Below are 21,683 nucleotides of genomic sequence, written 5' to 3'. Positions count from 1 at the left end.
CCTCGCTCTGTAGACATTCCTGCGGGCAAGTACGACCTCGTGGTGACAGACAGTGCCTGCCCGCCATTGGTGGAGAAAAACGTGACATCACAGGAAGTCCCGCTGGTGTCCCCCGAGTGGATCATCCAGAGCGTCATCCGCGGGGAGCGCATGGGTTTCCACAGCAAGCCTCAGTATCACCATGACTACTCTTCCTCTTCCTCCTCCTAATCACATGTTAAATGCCTTGGACCATGATAAATGTTCAGCATTAGATCCATTGCATGCCTCTGCTGTATATAAGTTTCTCCTGTCTGTTTTTATGGGACATTAAAACAGTGACCTTGTGGTTTCATTTTAATCCATTGGAGTTTATTTTCTCTGCAGAAAACGGTACACATGGTTTCATATTTACAGTTTATACAAGGATAATGAGCTCAGAGTCAGATCACCCAAAGCGATATCAGCTGAGGTGTTGCTCAAATCAGGAAACATTTGATTTTACATTTTTAACAGGAGCTTGTCTTTACAAAATGATGTTTAAGATATGCCAGGGTTATTATAATTTAAGTAATTTGGTTTTAAAGCAGGTTTATGTCAGTTTTCATGACACTATCACAGGAAAGTATTCTAAAGGAATCCTTCAACATTTTGGTATATATTATATTTGTATGCTAAATATAAAGCAGGTAATGTAACAATAGCAACTAAATAGTTCTTAATCCAGGATTGGATTGTTTAATATAATCAAGTGTTAAACTCAATCACACTAAGCCTATTAGATTATTGTGTTTAATCCACAAAACTCACCAGTTGTCACTGGAACTACTTTCCACCAAAGAAATAGTCCCTCGGAAATCTGTTCACATTGTGCATCTGAAAACAAAACATCTGTCTGCATGGCTACATATCTTCACAGGTCAGTAAGGAATATATGATTTTATATTTTGGGTGAGCTAATACTTTAAACAGGCATTCCATAGTAACAGTATTCTGTTCAAGTAGTCCAATAGGCAGGACTGATGGGCGATTCTTAACCCTGTGCTCTTCCTAAATACTGAAAAGAAAGACATTTAGAAAATCATTACATTAGTTGTCTCAAGAGAGTTGGGTATGTGTAATATCTGCAGCTGGAAACTAAGTAAAAGTTTAAGCTGAAAAGACAACCCTTCCATATCCTACCTGCCCAGAGTGCCCCCAGCTTGGGTGTAGTATTTGTTGTAGTCCAGTCGCAGCAACAGCTGAGCCAGATCTGAGTTTATCTGATGGTTCCTCACACTGGAGAGGATTTTAAACAGCAAGGAGGACTGCCGTCTGAAGCCCTGAAATTAAAACATGGCAGTGTTACAGAGTATAGCTTTATGTTCCAGCATCACACCAATGAGGAGATAGGAGACTGCACCTTGACCAGGATGTCCAGCTGAGCGCTCCCCCTCTCGTCCAGAGACGCCACGCTCTGACTGACCAGCGAGCAGAAGCTCTGGCACAGCTCCAGGATCTCGTTCAGACAGTGGAACACCTGAGGGCACAAGCATGGAGGACTTTATGAAAACGCTATTAGTCTGAAAAATGTATGTATTTAGGCAGACGGTTAATTTCCAACACAAGTTAGCCATGTTTTTATACCGGCTTCAGCAGGATGAAAGACTGGGCGAGCAGGTTGCTGAGGAAGTGGTCATGGGCCAATCGGATGCTCTCAAAGTCTCGGGTGGAGTTGATGAGCTGCAGCAGCTGAGAGAACTGAGACTCCAGCACGTCCACCTGGAGACAGAAACAAGGAGATGAAGTTACAGAATGTATTCAGCTAATGCAATGCTGCCATCAGACGGGCTCACATGCTGCTAACTTAACATGAAGTGAAGTGACGACTGGGAGCAGATGCATACATCAAGAACATGCACAAGAAATATTTTCTTAAGATTAATAAAGATATGCGTACACACTTTAGTTTCATTTTAAAATAATGTGATTTTTACCACAAAGTATAGATTGACTTTTTATCATTTTTGTACAACTTACTTTATGACTTTTTTAAATAACTTTTGACAACATTCTAAAATGACTTTATCATATTTTTAAGAACACTATAATATTACTTATTTTTTTAAATACATTTTTATAACATATTTTTGACAACATACAAAAATTAAATGTAAAAAAAAAAGTGATACTATAGTATCACTTTTTTTTTACATTTAATTTTTTCTCCACACAATAGTAAGACTATTTTAATCATTATTTACGACATGTTTGACTGTTTTATAATTTCTTACGACACACAATAGTAAGACTTTTTTATCATTCTTTTGAAACACCCACCACGTGACTCTGTATTGCAACCATGCAGTCTGTATTAAAGTTCATGAACCTAAACTATTATATAACTTGAGAAAGGTGAACAAAAATGATACCAGTAATCGTTTTGAAATATAGTTCAGAAGGTGCTTAAAGAATCGTATTGTTTAAAAATAAACTTAGATTTATAGGTAGTCAATATGTCTGCATGTGCCCCTGCTGCCCCTCTCCCAGCGTGGTTACCTGCAGGTAGTACTGCAGGTTGTCGATGAGGAAGGCCATGTGGTTGCGCAGTCTCCACTTCACGGCGGTGGTCTGGTTGGACTTCAGGTGCTTCCTCTGCATCTGGAGGGCCCAGCAGTGCTGCAGCTGAGACTGCACCCTGCGCACACTCAGCAGGTACCTGAACACAACGTTGTACCTGACCCCAGAGAGGAGGAGGGAGAGGGAGTTCACAGGCTGTGCTCTAAACAAACACACGTATTCAAATGAATGCTACAGAGTGGAGCCTAATGAGTACACACTTCTCCAAGATAGCGGGGGTGAAGAGGATGTGCAGCGGCCACTGGACCTTGTAGATGAGGCCGAGAGCCGCCCACCCTGTGGGGGGGACCTCCCGGGGGGACGTGTCTTGAGGAGGAGTGGCGCTATCTCTGGGGCCTGTCGCCTCTGAAAAGACAACCAGAATCACCACTCACTAAATGAGTCGGATCACCTCCCACTGTGTGGAGAGAGGCTTCGGTTTGGTTCTCTAATGAGTGCAACTGATCTGAAGCTTTTGGTTCATTGCAGACTCATTTCCCTTGAGCTCATGATTCAAACAGAGCCGGGCCATCATTCATTTATCTGGCAATTAGGTTTTTACAAGTAACTGATTTAGAGTTTTGTCCATACATTACATTCGAGAAGCAGAAAACCATCACATTTGAGAAATGGAAGATTTGATGCATTTTTGCTTAGAAAATAAGTGAACTGATTCAAATAGTTGCCGGTTAAATGTATTTCAATTGACTCTTAATTCTGCTTCAGTTTGAGGATAACACCACTGGATGGCGCTAAACACTTAATGAAGAAGAGCATGGTCCTAAAGTCAAATGAATACAGTAGTTCATTCAGCAGCGCACCTTTGCTGTCCTTGCCCTGGTAGTCCACGGTGAGGTGCAGCAGCGGCAGCAGGTTGTCGTCGTCCAGCAGCACCTTGTGAGCCGCCTGCTGGAACGCCACGTTTACATCTGTGGAGCAGAACACACAAAGCCTCAAAATGAACACAGTTTTTCTTCTGACAACTGATATCAGAATAAGTTCTGAATAGGACACAAAATCATTTGAATAAAAAAAAAAAGCTCTCTGCTTTTACTGATTTCTAAACACATGTAAACCTGTAGATTTGCAACACTGATCTGAAAACGTATTAAAAGGAAGCATCACTTGATACATTTTAAACTATGTTAATTCTCCAAGTTACATAACATCAGTCATTATATAGTATACCCAAACAACAATCTCTACATCCCAAATGGGGTAAATAATACCCCAATGCTGCTTATTTAAGTAGTTTGACGCAACTGCCTCCGTCCTTATTACCTAACTATATTATAATACATTAATTTCCCGATATGTGACATTATGACGTTGGATGGATACACTTAAACAGTTTTATCTATAAATATCTGTGGTTGTTGCAGGTGTAAATGTATTGTTCTAGTCTGCGTGTCAGATTACCGTGCTCAGTGACGGCTGTGGGGGGGGTCTTCAGCATGTGCTGCGCCAGGTCGATGAACACCTGGTAGAGCTCGCCACGACCCAGCAGGTAGAAGTCTTTTATAATCTGCAAGAGAAAAAAGAAGTTACCATCGTTGATTCATCTCTGATTTAGAATTCAGACAGACTGAGATCCATACGGACCTTGAGCTGTTCGAGCAGGTCCGACTCCTCCACCATCAGCGTCCAGAGGTGCTGCGGGGGACAGGGAGAGAGGAATTCATCTCGTCACATTGAGAGTGGGGGCTTTTTGGAGTGTTATCAAGTTAAAAGCTGAGTTTGTGCTAGCCGGTATTTACTGAACTTTGACTGGAAAGATCGGTTGAAATACCACAAATGTAACTCATGATGACATGTTGACAAAATCCCCAACAAGCACAATTTGAACGGTATTAAAACAATGAATAATAGATGAGTCAGCACTCTATGAGCCACACAGGCCTACATGTACTTTGATTTGTTGAATGTATTGTTTCATTGAATCATTTGTGTGTGAGCTCACCTCTGCGACTGTGCTCCTGATGTGATCAATCAAATTTTCAAAATCCACCAGGCTGAACAGAGGCTGCTGTTTGAGTCTGTGCAGCCCGGCAGCAAACAAGTCCTCCTGGTGCTTCAGTATGGAGCCTGAAATACACAAAACAATATTGAAAAGTGACTTTGCTAAAGTACAAGATGTCACTTGGATCACAGCAAAATACACTACCGGCTCTCGAGGGGCTCTGGCTGTGGTTGTGGTTTTCAAACATCTGGACGGACTCTCCAACGAAGAGGATCTTCTCAGCCACTCTGATGGGGATGTAGGACGGCAGCATCTCTGTCCGCAGGGAGAACTGCTGCAGGGACGGAGCCAGCATGTTCTCCTCCTCGATCAGCCTCTGCCCCCCCCACACAGAAGCACAGAGTCAGGAGTCTGTTTGAAACACATACTGATGATGGGTGTGATCTTGTGTGTCTGGTTGTAGTTCTCACCAGGTCCTGTAGTTCTCGCAGCTGTTTCCCACTCAGGCCCCCCAGCCCTAGGTCCTCCTCCTCCTCCTCCTGGTTGGCAGCAGCCCCCCCTGCACTGGGCCCCTGCTTCACGAAGAACTCCTCGCTCTGGTCCAGCAGCAAACCGTGCAGCATCCACGCTGCCAGCTGCTTGTACATCACCCCGTGGCACACAGCAAGAATCCTGCACCATGTAAAAACTCATGTTTTAGGTTTCAGAAAATAGCATTTTTTTTTTTAATGAAAAGCAGAAATAAAATCATGACACACTTTACTTTTGAAATCTTGACACCTCACTATTTAAGCTTCTTCCAGTTATCACCTTGGTTATATGTCTCTGCCAACCCACCACGCACTAAATCATCATCTAAAATAATGATCTATTTCAACAGGGTTATTTAGTGTCTTTATATCACTTACACTCATCACCAGGGCTCAATGCTAACTTTTAAAACTGGTTGCCAGGTTGGCAACCAGGCATCAGCTTTTGGTTGCCAAAACTGAAAATACGGTTGTCATTTTTAGTCACCTTATATTTTAAATAATTAAGATACTATACAGTTATACATCACCTTAATAATGAAAATGTGACACAAAATAATGTTCAAATGCTTTACAATAAGTAATTAACACAATTAGTTGAAACTAAAGTGGTAGTAAACTTGTCCACCCTCAATTGCTGGTATACTAAATACCAGGACTGCAGCTGTTGTCATGTTCTTCACAGATCCCTCACAAATGAATTGAGCAAGTCACTAGTTTCTTGGTCATCCGTTGTCTTCCTTTCAAATGTGGGTTTTCTTGACCTTTGTGCTGACCCCCACCATAGATCCACTGGCCCTTCAGCATTGAAGTCTTGATTGTGGTTCTGTCATTGGCCAGACTATTACATTTCTAATGTTAAATAAATGAAAACCATTGACAGTTAAGAATTAGATATTAATTATTAATGCTGTAAATGACCTTTAATATGTCTAACTATATTTAAAATGTGTTACCTTTTTATAAAAGTGATTATATTTGTATGCCAATATTTTCCTATGGTAAAGTTTCGTTTAGCACTTTTATTTAGTAATAAGTGGTAATAAGATTGGGACTCTTATTTTTGAAGGAACTTTTACCGGAGCAGAATGTACATATATATTTCGCCTCCCAAGACTTTACACATTTCTACGGAGCCCCCTAGGGGACATGGAGAAGAAAAAAAAAATTCTTTGAAAAAAAAAAAAAAAGGCGAGATCTCGCAAAACCCTGTTGCAGTTTGTAGACGGTCCCTAAGCACTCCTCTCCCTCCTCCAGCTGCAGATTGTGACCAATTCTTGATGTTTAGCTCGGATGACGGCGCGTATCGAACTGTTCTGATAAAAACGACTCTGTAGCTCGTTGTCTACCTTGCTATGATTGTAAAGTCATGTTGTTTGTATTTTTACAACGTTATGTTCATGAGTTATTGATCCGCGAAATTCGAATCTGTCAATAACTCAGCTCAGAGGAACGTGCATGTCCCCTCGCTCCGAGTGTTCTCTTGAGGTGTCTTCACTTATGTGAAACCCTTTATATATACAGTATGTGTGAAACCCGTGCCTATTGCCAAGCACTGATGTTATATCTTTATATTTAAGGCCAAGCTCAAAGTAAAATCGATTAACCACTCCATTGTTGTGGTTTCTGTGTTGCCGTAGCAGCCGAACTGACCAGGAAGTACTAAATGAAAAGTATTGCAAAGGGGTTTTGCGAGATCTCGCAAAACATTATTTTTTTCTTTTTCTTCTTCATGTCCCCGAGGGGGCTCCGTACATTTCCTCTTTGCTTTCGGTCGGGTTCATCTTGCGCTTTATCAGTTGAATCACTTTGAACATTCGTTTGAAATGTTGACGGGTTGGCTGAACTTTTTACCGCACAGTTAAACAACATAATTTGCTTCGCCATCTTTTGTAAAACAAACACACGGCGCACCACCCACGCGAGTAAACGTGCATCGCTTTCTGGCTCCGTAATCACACCAATGCACGTGCAACTTAAGTATCAGGTTCCGACTGGTCACAACAATAATTAAATATCACTCTTAATACAACAAATATTTAACATTTATCTATTTTGGGGTGCACATTTTGCTGTTTGCTGTCCTTATTTCTTTATGTTAAAAACTGGCCAAGAAGTGGCTGACATTTTTTCTGAATGGTTGCCAATGGCAACCTGGCAACCGTTACTGTCGAGCCCTGATCACTAATACAAGTATTTCTTTATATGCTACTAAAAGAAGCCATAAAATATCATTCGAAGAGTCATAGTACAGTATTTCCATAAAATGTAAATAAATTAAATAAAAATGTAAAGAAATTAAATATTTAAAGTATGCCATTTTAAAGGTGGGGTAGGTAAGTTTCAGAAACCGGCTCCAGTGCACTAACACACATGAACGCGCAATGCACGCCCAATTACGGCACGCCCAATGAGGGCACGAGATACATTTGTGCGTGCACGAGATGGAAGGCTGACAGACAGGGCGGCAATCGGCAATGGTCGTGCTTTTTACAGTATTACGGCTTCCACAGATGACATTTTTTTATGTATTTTTTGTTATTCATTGCTATCGGGATGTTAAGAGCATTCCATGGAATATAACAAAAAGTGTATCTCGAGCCGGTTTCTCAAACTTACCTACCCCACCTTTAAAGTTATAGTACGTCATATGACTTGTAATTAAAGAGGTCCTAGTATTACAAAGTAGTAAGAATTGAATGATAGCATGTCTTGAAAACCTAATTTAAAAGTCATAGTATAGTATGCAATAGAAATTGAGTAAACGGATTTAACAGTAATAGTATAAAAAGGAACATGAGGTATATAGATGACCCTTCCCCTAGCTTTCAAACATGAATGAAAGTGTGTCCTAAGCAGAGATGGGGTCGTTACTAAAGAAAAGTAATATATTACTTATTACATATTACTTTTAAAAAAAGTAATATATTACACTACTTCGTTACTCTCTACATAAAGTAACTCGTTACTTTACTCGTTACTTTACTCGCAGGGCCGGCCCGCCCCTACCTACAGGCAGATCACGCAGACTGCGGCGCACCTACAGTGTAAGCGCGCCACAGTTTTGCCTCTGCGAGACTCCACTTGCACCCCCAATTACTATTGCATTAAGGAAGACATAACACAAATCTTTCTTTGTATATGCTCTAAAATAGGCTACCAGCCTACCACAACAAGCTAACAGTCTGTGAAACGTCAAGACACTAATTAATGAAACCAGTTCAAGACGCATTATTCTTATCATTCTTTATGAGCGCAGTAACGGTAAGGTATCTAATTACTTATTTATTAATATTCCATAACAGAGATGGTCAAACTAAAGTGGTAGAGACATGGCAGAATTCCTACAATGAAGCGGGACATTGAACTGTTCACCCGTGAGAGGGCGATCAACAAAAGAGAGCGAGCGGCCGTTGAGGGAGTTTACAGCTGAAAAGACTCAGCCATGTTTATGCAGCACTGCACGTGGAGATGTGGTCTCGCAAGTCGCGCAGATTACATAGGCCTACATGTATATAAACCTGCGGCGGAAACCCCTCTTGTCTGTCAGTGAGTGTGATTATTTTATAAAAGTAACGAAGTAACGCGTGTCGGGGCAATGTTAGTAACTGTAGTGTGATTACTGAATTATAAAAGTAACGCGTTACACTACTCCGTTACCGACAAAAGTAATATTATTACAGTAACGCGTTACACCCAACTCTCGTCCTAAGGTAATCTTACTTACTTTTCTAGGGCCATGCGTACAGGAGGGAGCCCCCCACAGCTGTGCTTGTACACCGTCTCCAGGATCTGACAGCCGTGGATCTAAAGTGACACACCAAAGTCAAAGAGAACAGAGCATAGCTGTATATGTTAATATAGATAAGTCAAGTGTTCTTTTCATTTGAGAAACTCCCCTTAGTGCCGTCCCAGTTTAAACATCATGTTTCTATTAGGGTTGCCAGAAACTGACCATGATCAAAATCGATTATTCGGCAGCCCTGGCGAATAATAATCGATTATTCGACCGACCGACCCCGCGAGAGAAAAAAAAAAAAAAAAAGGAATTCCGTTGTTTTCTTTACTGGAACATGTTTAACAGTACAAACAACAAACAAGCATCTCATCACAACGACGTGGCCTTGAGGTGAAGTTGGTAATGGCCAGCTGTGCTGCGTCTTTCTCTGTAACCTCTTTGGCGTGCTTCGCACTCAAATGCCAACGCATTGTTGAGGTTGAGCTGTGATAGACCAACGTCTTTTCGCAGAGCTTGCATTTAACTTCCTTTGGACTTGTAAGTTCGAAGTAGTTCCACGAGGAGGAACTCTTTTTACCTGCCGCTTTGTTCATCTTTAGTCGCACATGTGAGGGAGAGTGGGAGCGGGGTCGGTGTGTAGCGTGCTGCAGCAGCAGTCTGCTCTGCACGCAGGCTTCCTCCAAGTTTACAGTAAAACAAACTGGTGGTGTGACCAATGACCATTTACAATTATTAATACTATTACTATTATTAGCATATATATATTTATATATATTTTGGTTGAAACTAAGCCAGAAAAAATATATATATATATATATAAATAAAATCGATTTTTTAAAATAATATTCGATTATGGAGACTGTAGCGAATATTCGAATAATCGCTGGCATCCCTAGTTTCTATCAGTCTCTTTGTTCATTTAGTCTAAAGAAAATGTACAGAGACATGAGCTGCACCGTAAAACAATAGTATTTTTTCAAATTGTTCAGCAAGTTTGGCCAATTTCTGAAATGTTGGGCAAAATAAGATGTGATCAAATCAGTGCTAGTGTGCATCAAGACCACTGGTCTGTAGTTCAACCAGGGCTGTGTTGGTAACACACAAACCCAACATCTTTGTTAAGTTAATATTCTTTATTCTTTGCGGTTATGGTGAAGTGGAGGCCTGTCCTAACCTTTTTCAGTTGAGCAATTTGGCCTCTTTTCATCATGGGCATGCACGCTGCCCTGAGTTCACATTTCCTGATAAAATGCTTTTATAAAACAACACTTACCTTCTGTGATTTTATAGTCTCCACCACCACCATCACAGAGGGAAACAGCAACTGGAACTTTAAGAAAGTAGAGTGTTAGACAAACATATGTTGAATGTGGAATAACTTTCCACTGAAAGTGTGTTTAGTATATTTGTAATGAAAAAAAAAGACCGTTTTAAAGTGTATTTATGCTTTACCTGATCGAGCTTGTAATTCACATGAGATATTGTCAGATGTGGATCTCCAAGGAACTGAAACACATACACAGGTCGAATGAGCATCACGTCACATGCTCCAACATGTGTTCTTGTTGCTGTATGTCATCATTTTACCTCCTGCTCGAGGTCCAGCAGGGCCTGTCTGTACGGCTGCAGGATGGAGTCCAGCCCCGTACAGAAAGCCCGCAAGTAAATGCCATGAAGTCCCGTCTGGTTGGGCTGGTTCGTGTGATGTTCCTAAAGAAATAAATGTTGAGAAAAACCCATTAGATTTTTAAAACATTTTAAAAGAGAAAGACAGTTTAGATAGGGAGGGCTTAGGGACTCTTTCACAAACTGAACGTTTAGCTTTAGCAAGCTAACTATCTTAAATGTTGTACCTGTTGATGCACATGGCCGGTATGTAGTTCTATGAACTCTGTGAAGCGTATGTAATCTGAGCCCAGTTTAGAGAGCCGGTTGAGGACACTGGTCTCACTGGGGTGAAGGAAGGGCAGGTCCTGGGACACCTGTGGGTGGAACAAAGGGGTTCATGTAAAAAATAAACATTGTGAGCCTCTAATACAGTTACAGTGATGCACAATGCCGAACACTTTTTCTCTACATATAGACCTGTTTAACCCTGTAGCATGCCAGTTTTACAGTGCTGTATAAACGAGGCTTGCATGCTTGAACCTTGTTCTGAATAGATATATCCACATGCCTTTTCTTTATAAGAAAGATTAGCTCGTTGTGCTATCTATCTATCCATTTATCTATCTATCCATCTAACTATCCATCTATCTATACAGTGTGACATGACAGTGCAGAGGTTAGCACTGTTATCTCACTGTCTGTGTAAAGTTGGCATGTTCTCTCAGTTTTGCTTCCCTCCCTCAGTCCGTAAAATAAAGGTTAGATTAACTTTGCTATATATATATATACACACACACACATATATATATATATATATATATGTGTGTGTGTGTATATATATATGTGTGTGTATATATACACGTAGGGTACGACAGGATAAGATACAACTGTATTCAACACAGGATACATGTTCAGCAATTGCAGTAAGAAGTAATATACAGTGAAAATATATAGAATTCCAAATAAACTGGTCAGTGGTACTGTGTAAAGCCACAACAGAGCAGATAAGTAGGCTCTACTTGTGCTTTCAGCAAAGTAGATGTACAGCTAGCTAGCATGTAAATGGCATATCAGAGGCGCTGTTTTGATAAAGAGCTGCATGTTTCCGTGTTTTAGCTTTACCTGCAAACCCGTTCGTTTGTTCCATGTGAAAATGGTCCCCGGGTACCCACTCAACGCCAGCAACAGCTCGTGAATCATGTTAATTCACCTTTAATTGATAAACGTAGAACATGCAGCAGTGAGCATCTCATCCAAAACAAACCGCCGCCCGAGCTGTCTGTCGCAGGTTGGCTACGTTTCGACGCAAAGCATCATGGGACACAGGCTGGTTGCTAGCCAACAGAGGTAACTACAGTACGTCCTTTCTCTTTCGCTCACCTTTTAATTTAATTTCAAAATCTATCAAAAGTTATCTATTAATAGTTGTTATCGTACTATGAGACGTCAACCATGTTAACAATTGTAACAAACGTTAGCACCTGTAGCTAGCACTGCGCTTCTGGGTAATGAAGTTCCTCTAGCTAAAGAAATTCAGCGTGGTAGTCAATCTTGCGTCATCAGTCGGTCATGTAGGAACTAGGAAGCTAGCAGCACATCACAACGGAGAGAGCTTGGTATGTCGTAGTTACAGGTTAAATTAGTACTTCATACAGGGTGTAAAAGATATGGATAGCACGTCATTTTAATATTGTTAAGGTTGATACAATGTTGTAATTATCAACGTGGCTTCTGTAAAAGCTATTTTTACTTAGCTAAATAGCCTTTTGGCTTTGTTGCTAAAGTCGGTTTGTCAGTCGCACTCTGTAAAACATCAACTGGTTAGCTTAATGTGGCTAATAACGTTGCCTGGCAAGTTAGCAACTAAACACAAGCTGTATGCGTTCTAAAAACTATTAGGTACATCAATATAACAAGTATTCTAAAAACGGGTTTAACTTGTTAGCCTCTCTCACGCTATCAGTACTGACTTAGATGCCATACAAATAATTGAACAAGTGTTTGTTATTGCAGGGATGGCGGGGGAGAAGAGCGAAGAGGACACCGTTTCAGAGTACCTGGGCCAGAACCCCGAGCTGGCCCAATGGGTCGACACTTTCAGGAGCTACTCCGAGAGCAACAAACAGTGGGTAGCTCGTAGAGAGTTCTTACTTAGAAACATGGAGGCTTTCCCCACATTGGAACACGGAGTCCCCAGCAGCAGTCTGGACAGGCTGCTCTCTCTGTCCATGGTCTGGGCCAACAACGTTTTCCTGGGCTGCTGGTAAGAAGAGAGCAGAGCTATAATTTCTGGAAATCAAAGAAAGAGGCACACAGATGATGATGATTTGTTCTTTTTATTCCTCAGCTATCCACAGGCAGTAATGGACAAGATCAAGGAGATGGGTGATGGGGTAGTTGTCCAAGATGCCCCAGTTCATAAAACGACAAAAGATGGAATCCAGGGCAGAGGAAAGCGGAGTGCCACAACTGGTAATGCAATACACACTTTTAATAAAGCAGACTACTGTATTTACTTAGCAGTTACAGTGAATGATGAGGCTGAAATCCTTTTATTTAACCAGGAATAACTCGGGTGGTAACAGATTTTGACACATTATTTTGACAGTTTCGCTCGTTAGGAATACAAAGTGAGAGATAAATAGCTTCATCTTAATGTATTTCTGATATTTGTATACATGGGTAGTCAAAATAGTAGTAGCAGTTCTTATGGGCTCAGAACAGTCTCATAATACACACATGCACACAGAAGGATTTACACTTGTATTTCATGATCAGCAAAAGGATTCACACTTGTATTTCCGGATCCACACTTGTGTTTTTCAATGCACACACAAATGTGTTCCGTTTCATATACATGTAAATAAAATCCAAATACAGAAAAAAGTTTTACATATGTATTTTTGATCCACACATATTTGTTTTCCGCTTAAAACCTCTGAACCTGCAAACACAAACTGCTTTCTGTGCATGGATCGCTGTGCATTCGTGTGTGGGTTTTTTGAGACTCCCCTGACGGTCACCCGATTCGTACTTGTAATTTTTTCTATCTATAGCCAATCAGATGGCTCCTTCATTCTAAGCCAATCACATGGGCGCGTCCCCACGAGGGTATGATTTATTGCGTTCATAACACTTCCTACACGCATTTTGCGCTGTCCGGAGCAGGGTTTCCGCGAACAGAATTAATTTTACCGGACAAATTTGAAACTTACCGGTCATGTTTCAAGAAGAAGAAGAAGAATTGTGTAGCAGAGTTTCCGTTAGCAGGTAATTACCGGACTATGACCGGATATGGCTAATAACACGGGAGTAACGGATCCTCTCTTTTCCTCTCTCCCTCCCTCTCTCCTGCCAGCCCGTCAGTTTCTCATGCAGCTCGTTAAAACTTGACTCGCGTTTATGTCCATATCGATCAGATCCAGCTCTCCTGATCAGCCTTTATAGAGAGCACCGATCAAACTATTAAGAGTGAATATCGGCCGATAATGACCGGCGGGGCTCCCCCCCCCGTTGACGGTTCACCGTCTTGCACTGGCTTCGTAGTGCACTGATCGATTAGGCTAAGCTAACCTGTAGCTGCTCCCTCCACACTAACAACAACTTCATACAGACATAAATAACGCAGCTGTATTCGCCATATATAGACATTTTTATTCATTGGGATAAACCCCTTGAGATGCACCATCTAGTTTTCAAGGGGGTCCCGACAATAGCAACAACTTACAGACATACATAGACAAAAAGCAAAACATGACACACAAGACAAACCACATACAGTCTGTTAAGTAAAATTCAAGCAATGCACACAATCATTACAATTTGAGACAGTCGAGCAAATCAGTTTCATCAATATCAGTTAATAACAAGTACAGACCAGTTGAAAGTCAGATAACAATGCATGTTTAAATAAACCCAATGATACAAGAGATCTAATAGCAGCAGGTAAAGTATTCCAGTCTGTTGGGGCTTTGAAAATGAACGCTCTTCTACCAATACATTTTTTTGCAGAGGGGACAGAGAAATAAATCTGAACAGAATGTCTAACTTGATGATTTGACGAGTAGGGTACAAAATACTGCTGTAAATAAGGGGGATAGTTAAGATAAATGCATTTAAATATCAGCTGAAGCCAATGCGTGTGTCTTCTTACATTTAAAGAAGGCCATTTAAGTTGGTTATACATTGTGCAGTGATGTGTACGAAAGGACAACCAAGAACAAATCTGCATAGTCTGTTGTAGGCTATGTTGAGTGGAGCAAGATCTGATTTATATGCATTTTGGTAGTAGGGCTGCAACAAACGACTAATTTGATAATCGATTAATCTATCGATTAATGAAACGATTAATCGATTATTCGGATCGTTAAGGTTTTAACTGTACTACTACTTATATCGATACTGCTTATCGATCCGGTCCTTTTAACGATAGTATTAACGGTTCTTTTGACAAGAAATAAGGTAAACTAACTAAACAAATTGTGAACAAAACTAACATTGCTTTTTATTTTAATTAAATGCATAATATTTCACATCAAAGGAAACAACAATGTTTTAACAAATCATATTAAAAAATGTGATGACAGAACTGTAAACAGAATAGCTGAAACTTTAACAAAATAAATAACTCAGTTACCTCTAATCATTAATCTATGTTTTTATAACTGAGTTAACTCTGTGTGTTGCTGCTAGCATACATAACACCTGACGTGGAAACGTTCCTCGTGGACGGGGCTACAGAGCTGCTAGAAAGACAGTGGAACCCGGTGCATTTCTCCGTCTGGATGTGGCGCACTTTTGCTAAATGTTTAGACAAATTGCTCGTGTTACCGCCCTTACATGCTAAACTCTTATTCCACTTTTGGTAACGAGCATTGTCCACATAGACACGGCTATAGTTTAACCACACCTCGGAGCGCGTTCTCTCCGCCATCTCCTCCGTGTGTGTGTGTTGCATGCATGTAGCAGCTGCGTGTGTGTGTAAACTGCCCCGCCCCCTCGCAAGCAGGCGGGGGAGAGATCTCTCGTCTGAATTGGGAAGATCGAAAATACATTATAGACGCATTTTGTAGTCATATTGCATATTAGAAACGCAGTTGGTGACACTAAGACTGCGATATAATGTTTATGTAGCAATAATACATATGACATATGTTTTAAATGTCTCCTGTACCGATAAAAAAGAGCGATAACGTTGGAGCTTAACGGGGTGTAGAACACATGTGATGACGTCACCAACTAATCGACGACTGAATTAGTTGCCAACTAATTTGGTAATCGATTTTAATCGATTAAGTCGATTAGTTGTTGCACCCCTATTTGGTAGACAACATCACAATAGTCCATAATCGGAAGAATAAGTTGAGAAGCAATTCACTTTCGGACACTGAGCGTAAAACAATTGCGAGAGCGGTGTAAAACACCGATTCTGTAATTGACTTTTTGTATTACATGCTTTACATGTCGTTTAAATGAAAGTTCAGAGTCTAGCACCAAGATATTTAAAGCTATCAACTTTATGCAGAGAAGTGCCATCCTTACATGTTATTACTACATTAGGTTTGGATTTGAGCTTCTGCCTGGTACCAAAGACCATGGTATAAGATTTTGTTTTGTTAAGCAGTAGTTTATTGTGTGATAGCCAGTCCTGTAAGATATTAAAATCCAATTGAAGAGAGATCTGAATTTGTGAAAAATCTGATTTCGATGTATATATGACAGTGTCATCAGCATAAAGGTGAGTACAACAATTAATGAGACAAGAAGATAAATCATTTATGTAAATAGAGAACAGAAGTGGGCCCAGAGTTGATCCTTGGGGTACACCCTTTTGTTGGATCAACAGGTCAGACTGTTTTCCAGTTTACGTCATGAACGCAAGAAATCTACCCTTGTGGGGGCGCGCTCATGTGATTGGCTTAGAATTGAGAAGACATCTGATTGGCTATAGATAGAAAAAATTACAAGTACGAATCGGCTGACCGTCAGGGGAGTCTAAAAAAAAAACACACACGAATGCACAGCGATTCATGCACAGAAAGCGGTTTGTGTTTGTAGGTTCAGCGGTTTTAAACGTTAAACTAATATGGTAGGATCAAAAATACATATGTAAAACTTTTTTCTGTATGTGAAACGGAACACATTTGTGTGTGCATTGAAAAACACAGTGTGGATCCGGAAATACAAGTGTGAATCCTTTTGCGGATCATGAAATCCAAGTGTGAATCCTTCTGTGTGCATGTGTGTATTATGAGACTGTTCTGAGCCCATAGTTCTCGTCACAATGGAATCTAGCACCACCACAAGGAGTCTCAGCAACGATCAAAAAGGATCAACAAACACCAATTTGAAGCATAAATCCACAACATTTTGACATTGGTGTTTTTTTATTTTACAATATTCTTACAATTGTATAGTTTACGCCTCATGATATATAGTTTGATGGATGCATGTACAAAAATGCATACAATAAATGACAACATCTAATACAAAGTAATAACATCGATACATTTTGTCGTACTTGAACATCACTTTGTTGAATTTCTGTTATTTTTATATTTTGTTGCCATTCATGCATTAGTTAAGAGGATTTATTAAAATCCTGCTACCTTGAATAGTCTTTTTAATTGAGGTGGCTACTTGGAAGTTATGGATAAGTTGGATAGTGGGAAGAAATGTGTGCATCCCCAAAAAGTTTCTGTCTTTTTATGGACCAGCATAGTGTTGATTTCTGTTTCAGTGTAATAACCTACATGCAGGTTTGTTTGTTTGTTTGTTTGTTTGTTTGTTTGTTTCACACCTGAGAAACCTAAGACAGGATAGTTTTTCCTCATTAAATTTGCTTTCTTTGGGCACTCATCAATGTCCTGCCTGTTGTGTCCACCTTTGCAGAGGGTGAATCTGACAGCGGTGGGAAGAGAGCGAAATCCTCGAGGAAATCAGGCCCTCTTCCACAGGCTCCAGCAGAGCACCAGCCCTTCTTTAACCGCCTCTACAAGGCAGTGGCGTGGAAGCTGGTGTCCGCGGGGGGCTTCGGTCCAAACTTGGACCATTTTGAAATACTTCGTAGCTGTGTGGAGTCATGTAAAGAGACCATGGCCTGTGTGTACGTGCCACTGAAGGACATCACTGGCCTCCCTGCAGGGCGCACACAGAAAGAAGGCCATGTGTGTGAGATTCGCTGTCAGACTGTTTACATAGGGACAGGATACGGGCGCGACGAGGCCGCCGCCAAGGCCATGGCTTCCAAAGAGGCCCTAAAAGTCTTTCAGGGGCGCAAGGTGACAGTAAAGATCTGCAAACGGAAATACAATGGGAAAGATGTGGAGGATTTGGTGTTGTTGGACGAGCAGCCTCGGAGTCCGGGCTTTCCCCCCGCACTCAGCTACCCCTTTCAGGACGAGCAGCTGGAAGAAGGGTCTTCATAGAGCGGAGAATTTGTGAAGTTTGTCGGAAGCATGGGACGTCTACTGAATGGAGCTGCTGAAGGAATCCACGACCGTTTGACTTGGGAAGCATTGAATGACATTCATTTTCCCAATGCATCCACAATACTTTGTCAGACAAAAACCGGGTTACATCACCAAAACACTGTCATACTGTATTGACAACATTTGCAACCGCTGTCAGTTTTATAGACAGTGAACAGTGTAAGAAAGGGCGCGCAATGGAGTATGTGCCATCATTTAAAAGTCAAACAGCCATATTGGCAAAAAGCAGGAGTCAAACCGTTATAGAGTTATAACAAACAAAGGATGCTCTTTAGAATTGTAGGAGAATGTATTGCGTTATTTTGATGTGATCGTCCCATCATAACTTTTCTGGCCTTATTGTTCGAAGTTGCGTGTATATATCTCTTTGTTCACTCCTGTTGTGACAGGTATTGTTCAGGTGATTTGATCCTGGGAAGGCCTTTCTCTTTTCCTTTTTTGGTTTGTTTATAGCTCCACTGCTCAAAAGTCAAATCGATAACTTCTCTTTTTACACTTTTGATTTACTTTGGCAAGGCAAAAAAGACTAACTAATTGCAGTCACTGTAACCCTTTTTTTAAACATGAAGGACTTGTAATTAGTCTTCATAACAGTTTCAAAAATAAAAATAGCTTAATTATATTATAATTTTTTCATTATTTTTCAACCATAAGTGACTGACATCAACATTCTTTTTTAAATTTCACTCATTAACCATTGCCTTTTACGACATTTTGATTACATTCTCATTCCTAAAGACCCACACTTGAGTTGTTAAAAGGCAGGAAAGTTTCTCGGTAGAGTTATTTGCTGACACCAAAATGTAATTCAAATTTGTCCTACTTGTGTGTTCATGCTGCGTATGTGCTTTCAACGTTATACTATAAGGAATTGAATGAATATTTTTTTATTTTCATTGCAGTATGTTTAATGAGAACTTCCTAATTCAGTACCCATTGTACTGTACATAGACGTATTGGAAGCCACCACTTTAATTTTTATTTCATTAATTTTCTTCACTGATTCAAAATACACTGTGACCCACACAATGTTCAAAGTATGGTGGTGTCATAATCAAGAAAATGAATCGAAACACAGTTTGATGCAGTGTGTACAGTTGTGCTGGGTTTGGGGTTAAAGTGCTGCTGTGACGTGTGATTTAGTTTGTCTGTTAGTTTGTCAACAGGGTTGCAATGATGTGTGAATACCCACACTGTCTCATGTTGCTGTACCAGTGGTCCTGTTTCTATATATATTTTAAATAAACATAATTTAACCGCGTAAAGTTTAGTTTTTACCTGCAGGAAACAACACTGTCATAGCAGAAGCCTTTTAGAAAGTGAGTCAATAATACTGAATGATCTGATGTCACATTAGGACATTCTGACAAGTACACTATATAAACACTAGGGGTCACTTATATACCTTTTAGTGCGTTATATAGTTTTATTTGCATGTAAATGGACTGCAAAGGATAACATCCCAAAGTTACATATTTAAGCAGGTTGACCAATCACAACAGAGCCGGCTAGCTAACCAATCGGAGCAGACTGGGCTCTGGTTTCAGACAGGGAGAAAAGAGGTGCTGCAGCACAGGCTGTATGAGACAAATTAAGAGCTTTTTGAACATTAGAGCATGGAGACATGTCACAGGAGAGGCACAGAATACAAATATGAGCCTGAAAAATAACCTTAATAGGTCCTCTTTAAAGAAAAAGAATGATTTGAATATAAGTTGAAATGTGACACATATATCTCATTAGCAACAATTGGCAACAGGATGACTCAGTTCCTCATTAGCAAGGGTTTATAAGATGTGCACAGTGTCAATCAAATAATTATGAACTTTCAGTGATTTGTGTGACATTTGTGTTCGTCCTCGCCCACAGTAAAAACTGAGCTACTGTTTATATCCACTGGAAGCCTGCAGCCTCATCGACACAGTTCACCAGACTCTATTCACATGACTGCACCGGGACTCATTTCACTTCATTAGACAATCTGAACCAAGCACTGATATGATCTGTAACCGGGGCTGATGCTTCAAATAAGCGTCTCCTTCAGCTGTGGTGGCAGGTGGACACATCATGTTTGTTTATTTATACTATATGCTAATTCTTTCAGTTGGTGTCGGGTCTCACCATAGAGGCAGCCGTGCTTATGTGTGATTCTGAACTCTAAGTGTGAGTGGGAAAGAGGTTTTTCACATCTTTAAGAAAACAAGAAACTGATTAAGTTTGACCTTTAGTTTTTTTTACAATATTGACCGCACTATTAATGACTTAAAAAGTAGTTTGCCAAAAACTAAACAACTAAAGGCTTCACGGTTGTGGTGCATTTTAATTATTATTTGTCACCTTGTGTTTCCTGTGGCTGTTTTCTTGATTTGGAACACATTGAACTCTGTCTGTTAGTTCGTGGGAGCCTGCTTTGCAGTAATGAATCATACTTTTGTAGCAGCTAAATAGCCAATTAATTCAGTTGCCAACCAAGAAGACCGTACTGAAGTTTTTGGTCCATCCAATGTATTAAAGGATGCAAAACAACAATATACGAGCAAGATCATACGGTCAACAAGGTATCTGAATAAAATCACCCTCTGTCTCTCCACACAAGCCCAGCACAACAGGTGGACTAAATACCTTAAAACACTCCAATGTATCAATCGCAGGAATTGACTAATTACAACTGTGTGCAATGTAAACAAATCATAACAATAGAAATAATCAACAACGGCTTAGTAAGCAAGACCCTATGATTTAGACTCCTACAACTTTATTGTAGCTTACGGTTGTTTGTGTTACTTTGAATTGTATGCGTTTTTTTGTGCTTGATGGTACTTTCAATAAAGTTAAGTTGTTGACTTAGGTTCAGGAGCGGCCACGCCTCAACCCCATCTCTTATCACTGCTAAGTATAACTGGTCCAAACATCTGGCCATTGTTGGTCTCCATTCTCTCAACCCACCCTCACTCTCCCTTCTCATACATTACCTTTTCTACCTCATCCTTAACCAAACACCTTCATCCCTTCAGCCGTCGACCACCCTCATTTAATCATCCCTGGATCCCTGACTCCCTCCCTGATCCCTTCATCCTCACCCACATCCCTTCATCCTCCAATCCCCTTTCCCTAAATCCCTTCATCCCTATATCTCTTCATCCCCTCATCCCTACTTCCTGTCAGCCCTTCATCCCCTCATCCCTACTTCCTGTCAGCCCTTCATCCCCTCATCCCTACTTCCTGTCAGCCCTTCATCCCCTCATCCCTACTTCCTGTCAGCCCTTCATCCCCTCATCCCTACTTCCTGTCAGCCCTTTATCCCCTCATCCCTATTCCCCTCTACATCCCTTCATCCCTCCCTTCCTTTATCCGTTCATCCCTGCCTCTCTACACTCCCTCATCATCTCCACCTGTCTCCGGGTCTATTTGTATACAACTTGAGCAATCTTTTAAAGGTGCAGTAATAATAATAATATAAGAGATGTATTTTGTTAGCGCTTTTACAGGTGCTCAAAGTCGCTTTACAAAGATAGTGAAAAGAAAAGAACAACAAATAAATATATTTGAAGTCAAATTAACATCAAGCAATACAAAAACAATCACACATTAAAAGCCAGATTGAAGAGGTGAGTGTTTTGAAGCTGGTGAGGTGCAGCCTCTGATGGGTTAGGGGAGTGAGTTCCAGAGGGACTTACTCAGCCTGAGTTGTCAGAGACAGAACCCCCCCCCTGAGTCTCTCTCTGCCCGGACCACAGCACGTCCCCCCAGACCAGACCAGACCAACAGATGTCATTCGC

At 40.7% G+C, this 21,683-nt stretch overlaps 3 protein-coding genes across 9 annotated transcripts in view; 2 read left to right on the top strand and 1 right to left on the bottom strand.

The window, feature by feature from the left end:
* tp53bp1 (tumor protein p53 binding protein, 1) overlaps positions 1-340 on the top strand; it is a 41,319-nt gene extending 40,979 nt beyond the window's left edge. For all 4 annotated transcript variants that reach the window (XM_034105666.2, XM_034105673.2, XM_034105657.2 and 1 more), the window contains one exon: positions 14-340. In XM_034105666.2, coding sequence (XP_033961557.1) covers positions 14-210 — 197 coding nt within the window. In that variant the 3' untranslated portion in view covers positions 211-340. The remainder of the gene's footprint in view (positions 1-13) is intronic.
* On the bottom strand, positions 330-11,708 carry tubgcp4 (tubulin gamma complex component 4). The gene is made up of 18 exons (XM_034105683.2): positions 11,537-11,708; positions 10,660-10,788; positions 10,394-10,516; positions 10,259-10,312; positions 10,080-10,136; positions 8,795-8,874; positions 5,008-5,209; positions 4,742-4,913; positions 4,538-4,662; positions 4,180-4,230; positions 3,997-4,102; positions 3,399-3,506; positions 2,799-2,943; positions 2,518-2,695; positions 1,606-1,740; positions 1,382-1,498; positions 1,162-1,301; positions 330-1,036 (listed from the first exon to the last, which is right to left on the bottom strand). The coding sequence occupies exons 1-18, from the start codon at positions 11,612-11,614 to the stop codon at positions 1,030-1,032; spliced, it is 2,007 nt and encodes a 668-aa protein (XP_033961574.1). The 5' UTR covers positions 11,615-11,708; the 3' UTR covers positions 330-1,029.
* cdkn2aip (CDKN2A interacting protein) lies at positions 11,678-20,775 on the top strand. 4 transcript variants are annotated; one of them, XM_034105704.2, is made up of 4 exons: positions 11,678-11,761; positions 12,428-12,677; positions 12,762-12,886; positions 17,306-20,775. In XM_034105704.2, the coding sequence occupies exons 2-4, from the start codon at positions 12,430-12,432 to the stop codon at positions 17,839-17,841; spliced, it is 909 nt and encodes a 302-aa protein (XP_033961595.1). In that variant the 5' UTR covers positions 11,678-11,761; positions 12,428-12,429; the 3' UTR covers positions 17,842-20,775. The 4 variants fall into 4 exon arrangements, with proteins under 4 accessions (XP_033961595.1, XP_033961601.1, XP_033961582.1 ...); XM_034105710.2 differs by having other exon boundaries at positions 11,751-11,770; XM_034105691.2 differs by lacking the exon at positions 11,678-11,761 and adding an exon at positions 11,798-12,030.
* The last annotated feature ends 908 nt before the right edge of the window (positions 20,776-21,683 follow it).

Source organism: Pseudochaenichthys georgianus, chromosome 3 (assembly GCF_902827115.2).
Source record: "Pseudochaenichthys georgianus chromosome 3, fPseGeo1.2, whole genome shotgun sequence".
Taxonomy (NCBI): domain Eukaryota; kingdom Metazoa; phylum Chordata; class Actinopteri; order Perciformes; family Channichthyidae; genus Pseudochaenichthys; species Pseudochaenichthys georgianus.
The sequence above is the reverse complement of the archived record's forward strand: the minus strand, read 5'-3'. Positions and strand labels throughout refer to the sequence as shown.

Coding starts and splice junctions, on each gene's coding strand:
- cdkn2aip (XM_034105704.2), top strand. CDS start 12,430: ATGGCGGGGGAGAAGAGCGAAGAGGACACCGTTTCAGAGTACCTGGGC. Junction 12,678..12,761: donor AACGTTTTCCTGGGCTGCTG/GTAAGAAGAGAG, acceptor TTTATTCCTCAG/CTATCCACAGGCAGTAATGG. Junction 12,887..17,305: donor AAAGCGGAGTGCCACAACTG/GTAATGCAATAC, acceptor CCACCTTTGCAG/AGGGTGAATCTGACAGCGGT.
- tubgcp4 (XM_034105683.2), bottom strand. CDS start 11,614: ATGATTCACGAGCTGTTGCTGGCGTTGAGTGGGTACCCGGGGACCATT. Junction 4,231..4,537: donor TCAGGAGCACAGTCGCAGAG/GTGAGCTCACAC, acceptor TGTCCCCCGCAG/CACCTCTGGACGCTGATGGT. Junction 1,741..2,517: donor ACCTGCAGTACTACCTGCAG/GTAACCACGCTG, acceptor TTCTGTCTCCAG/GTGGACGTGCTGGAGTCTCA.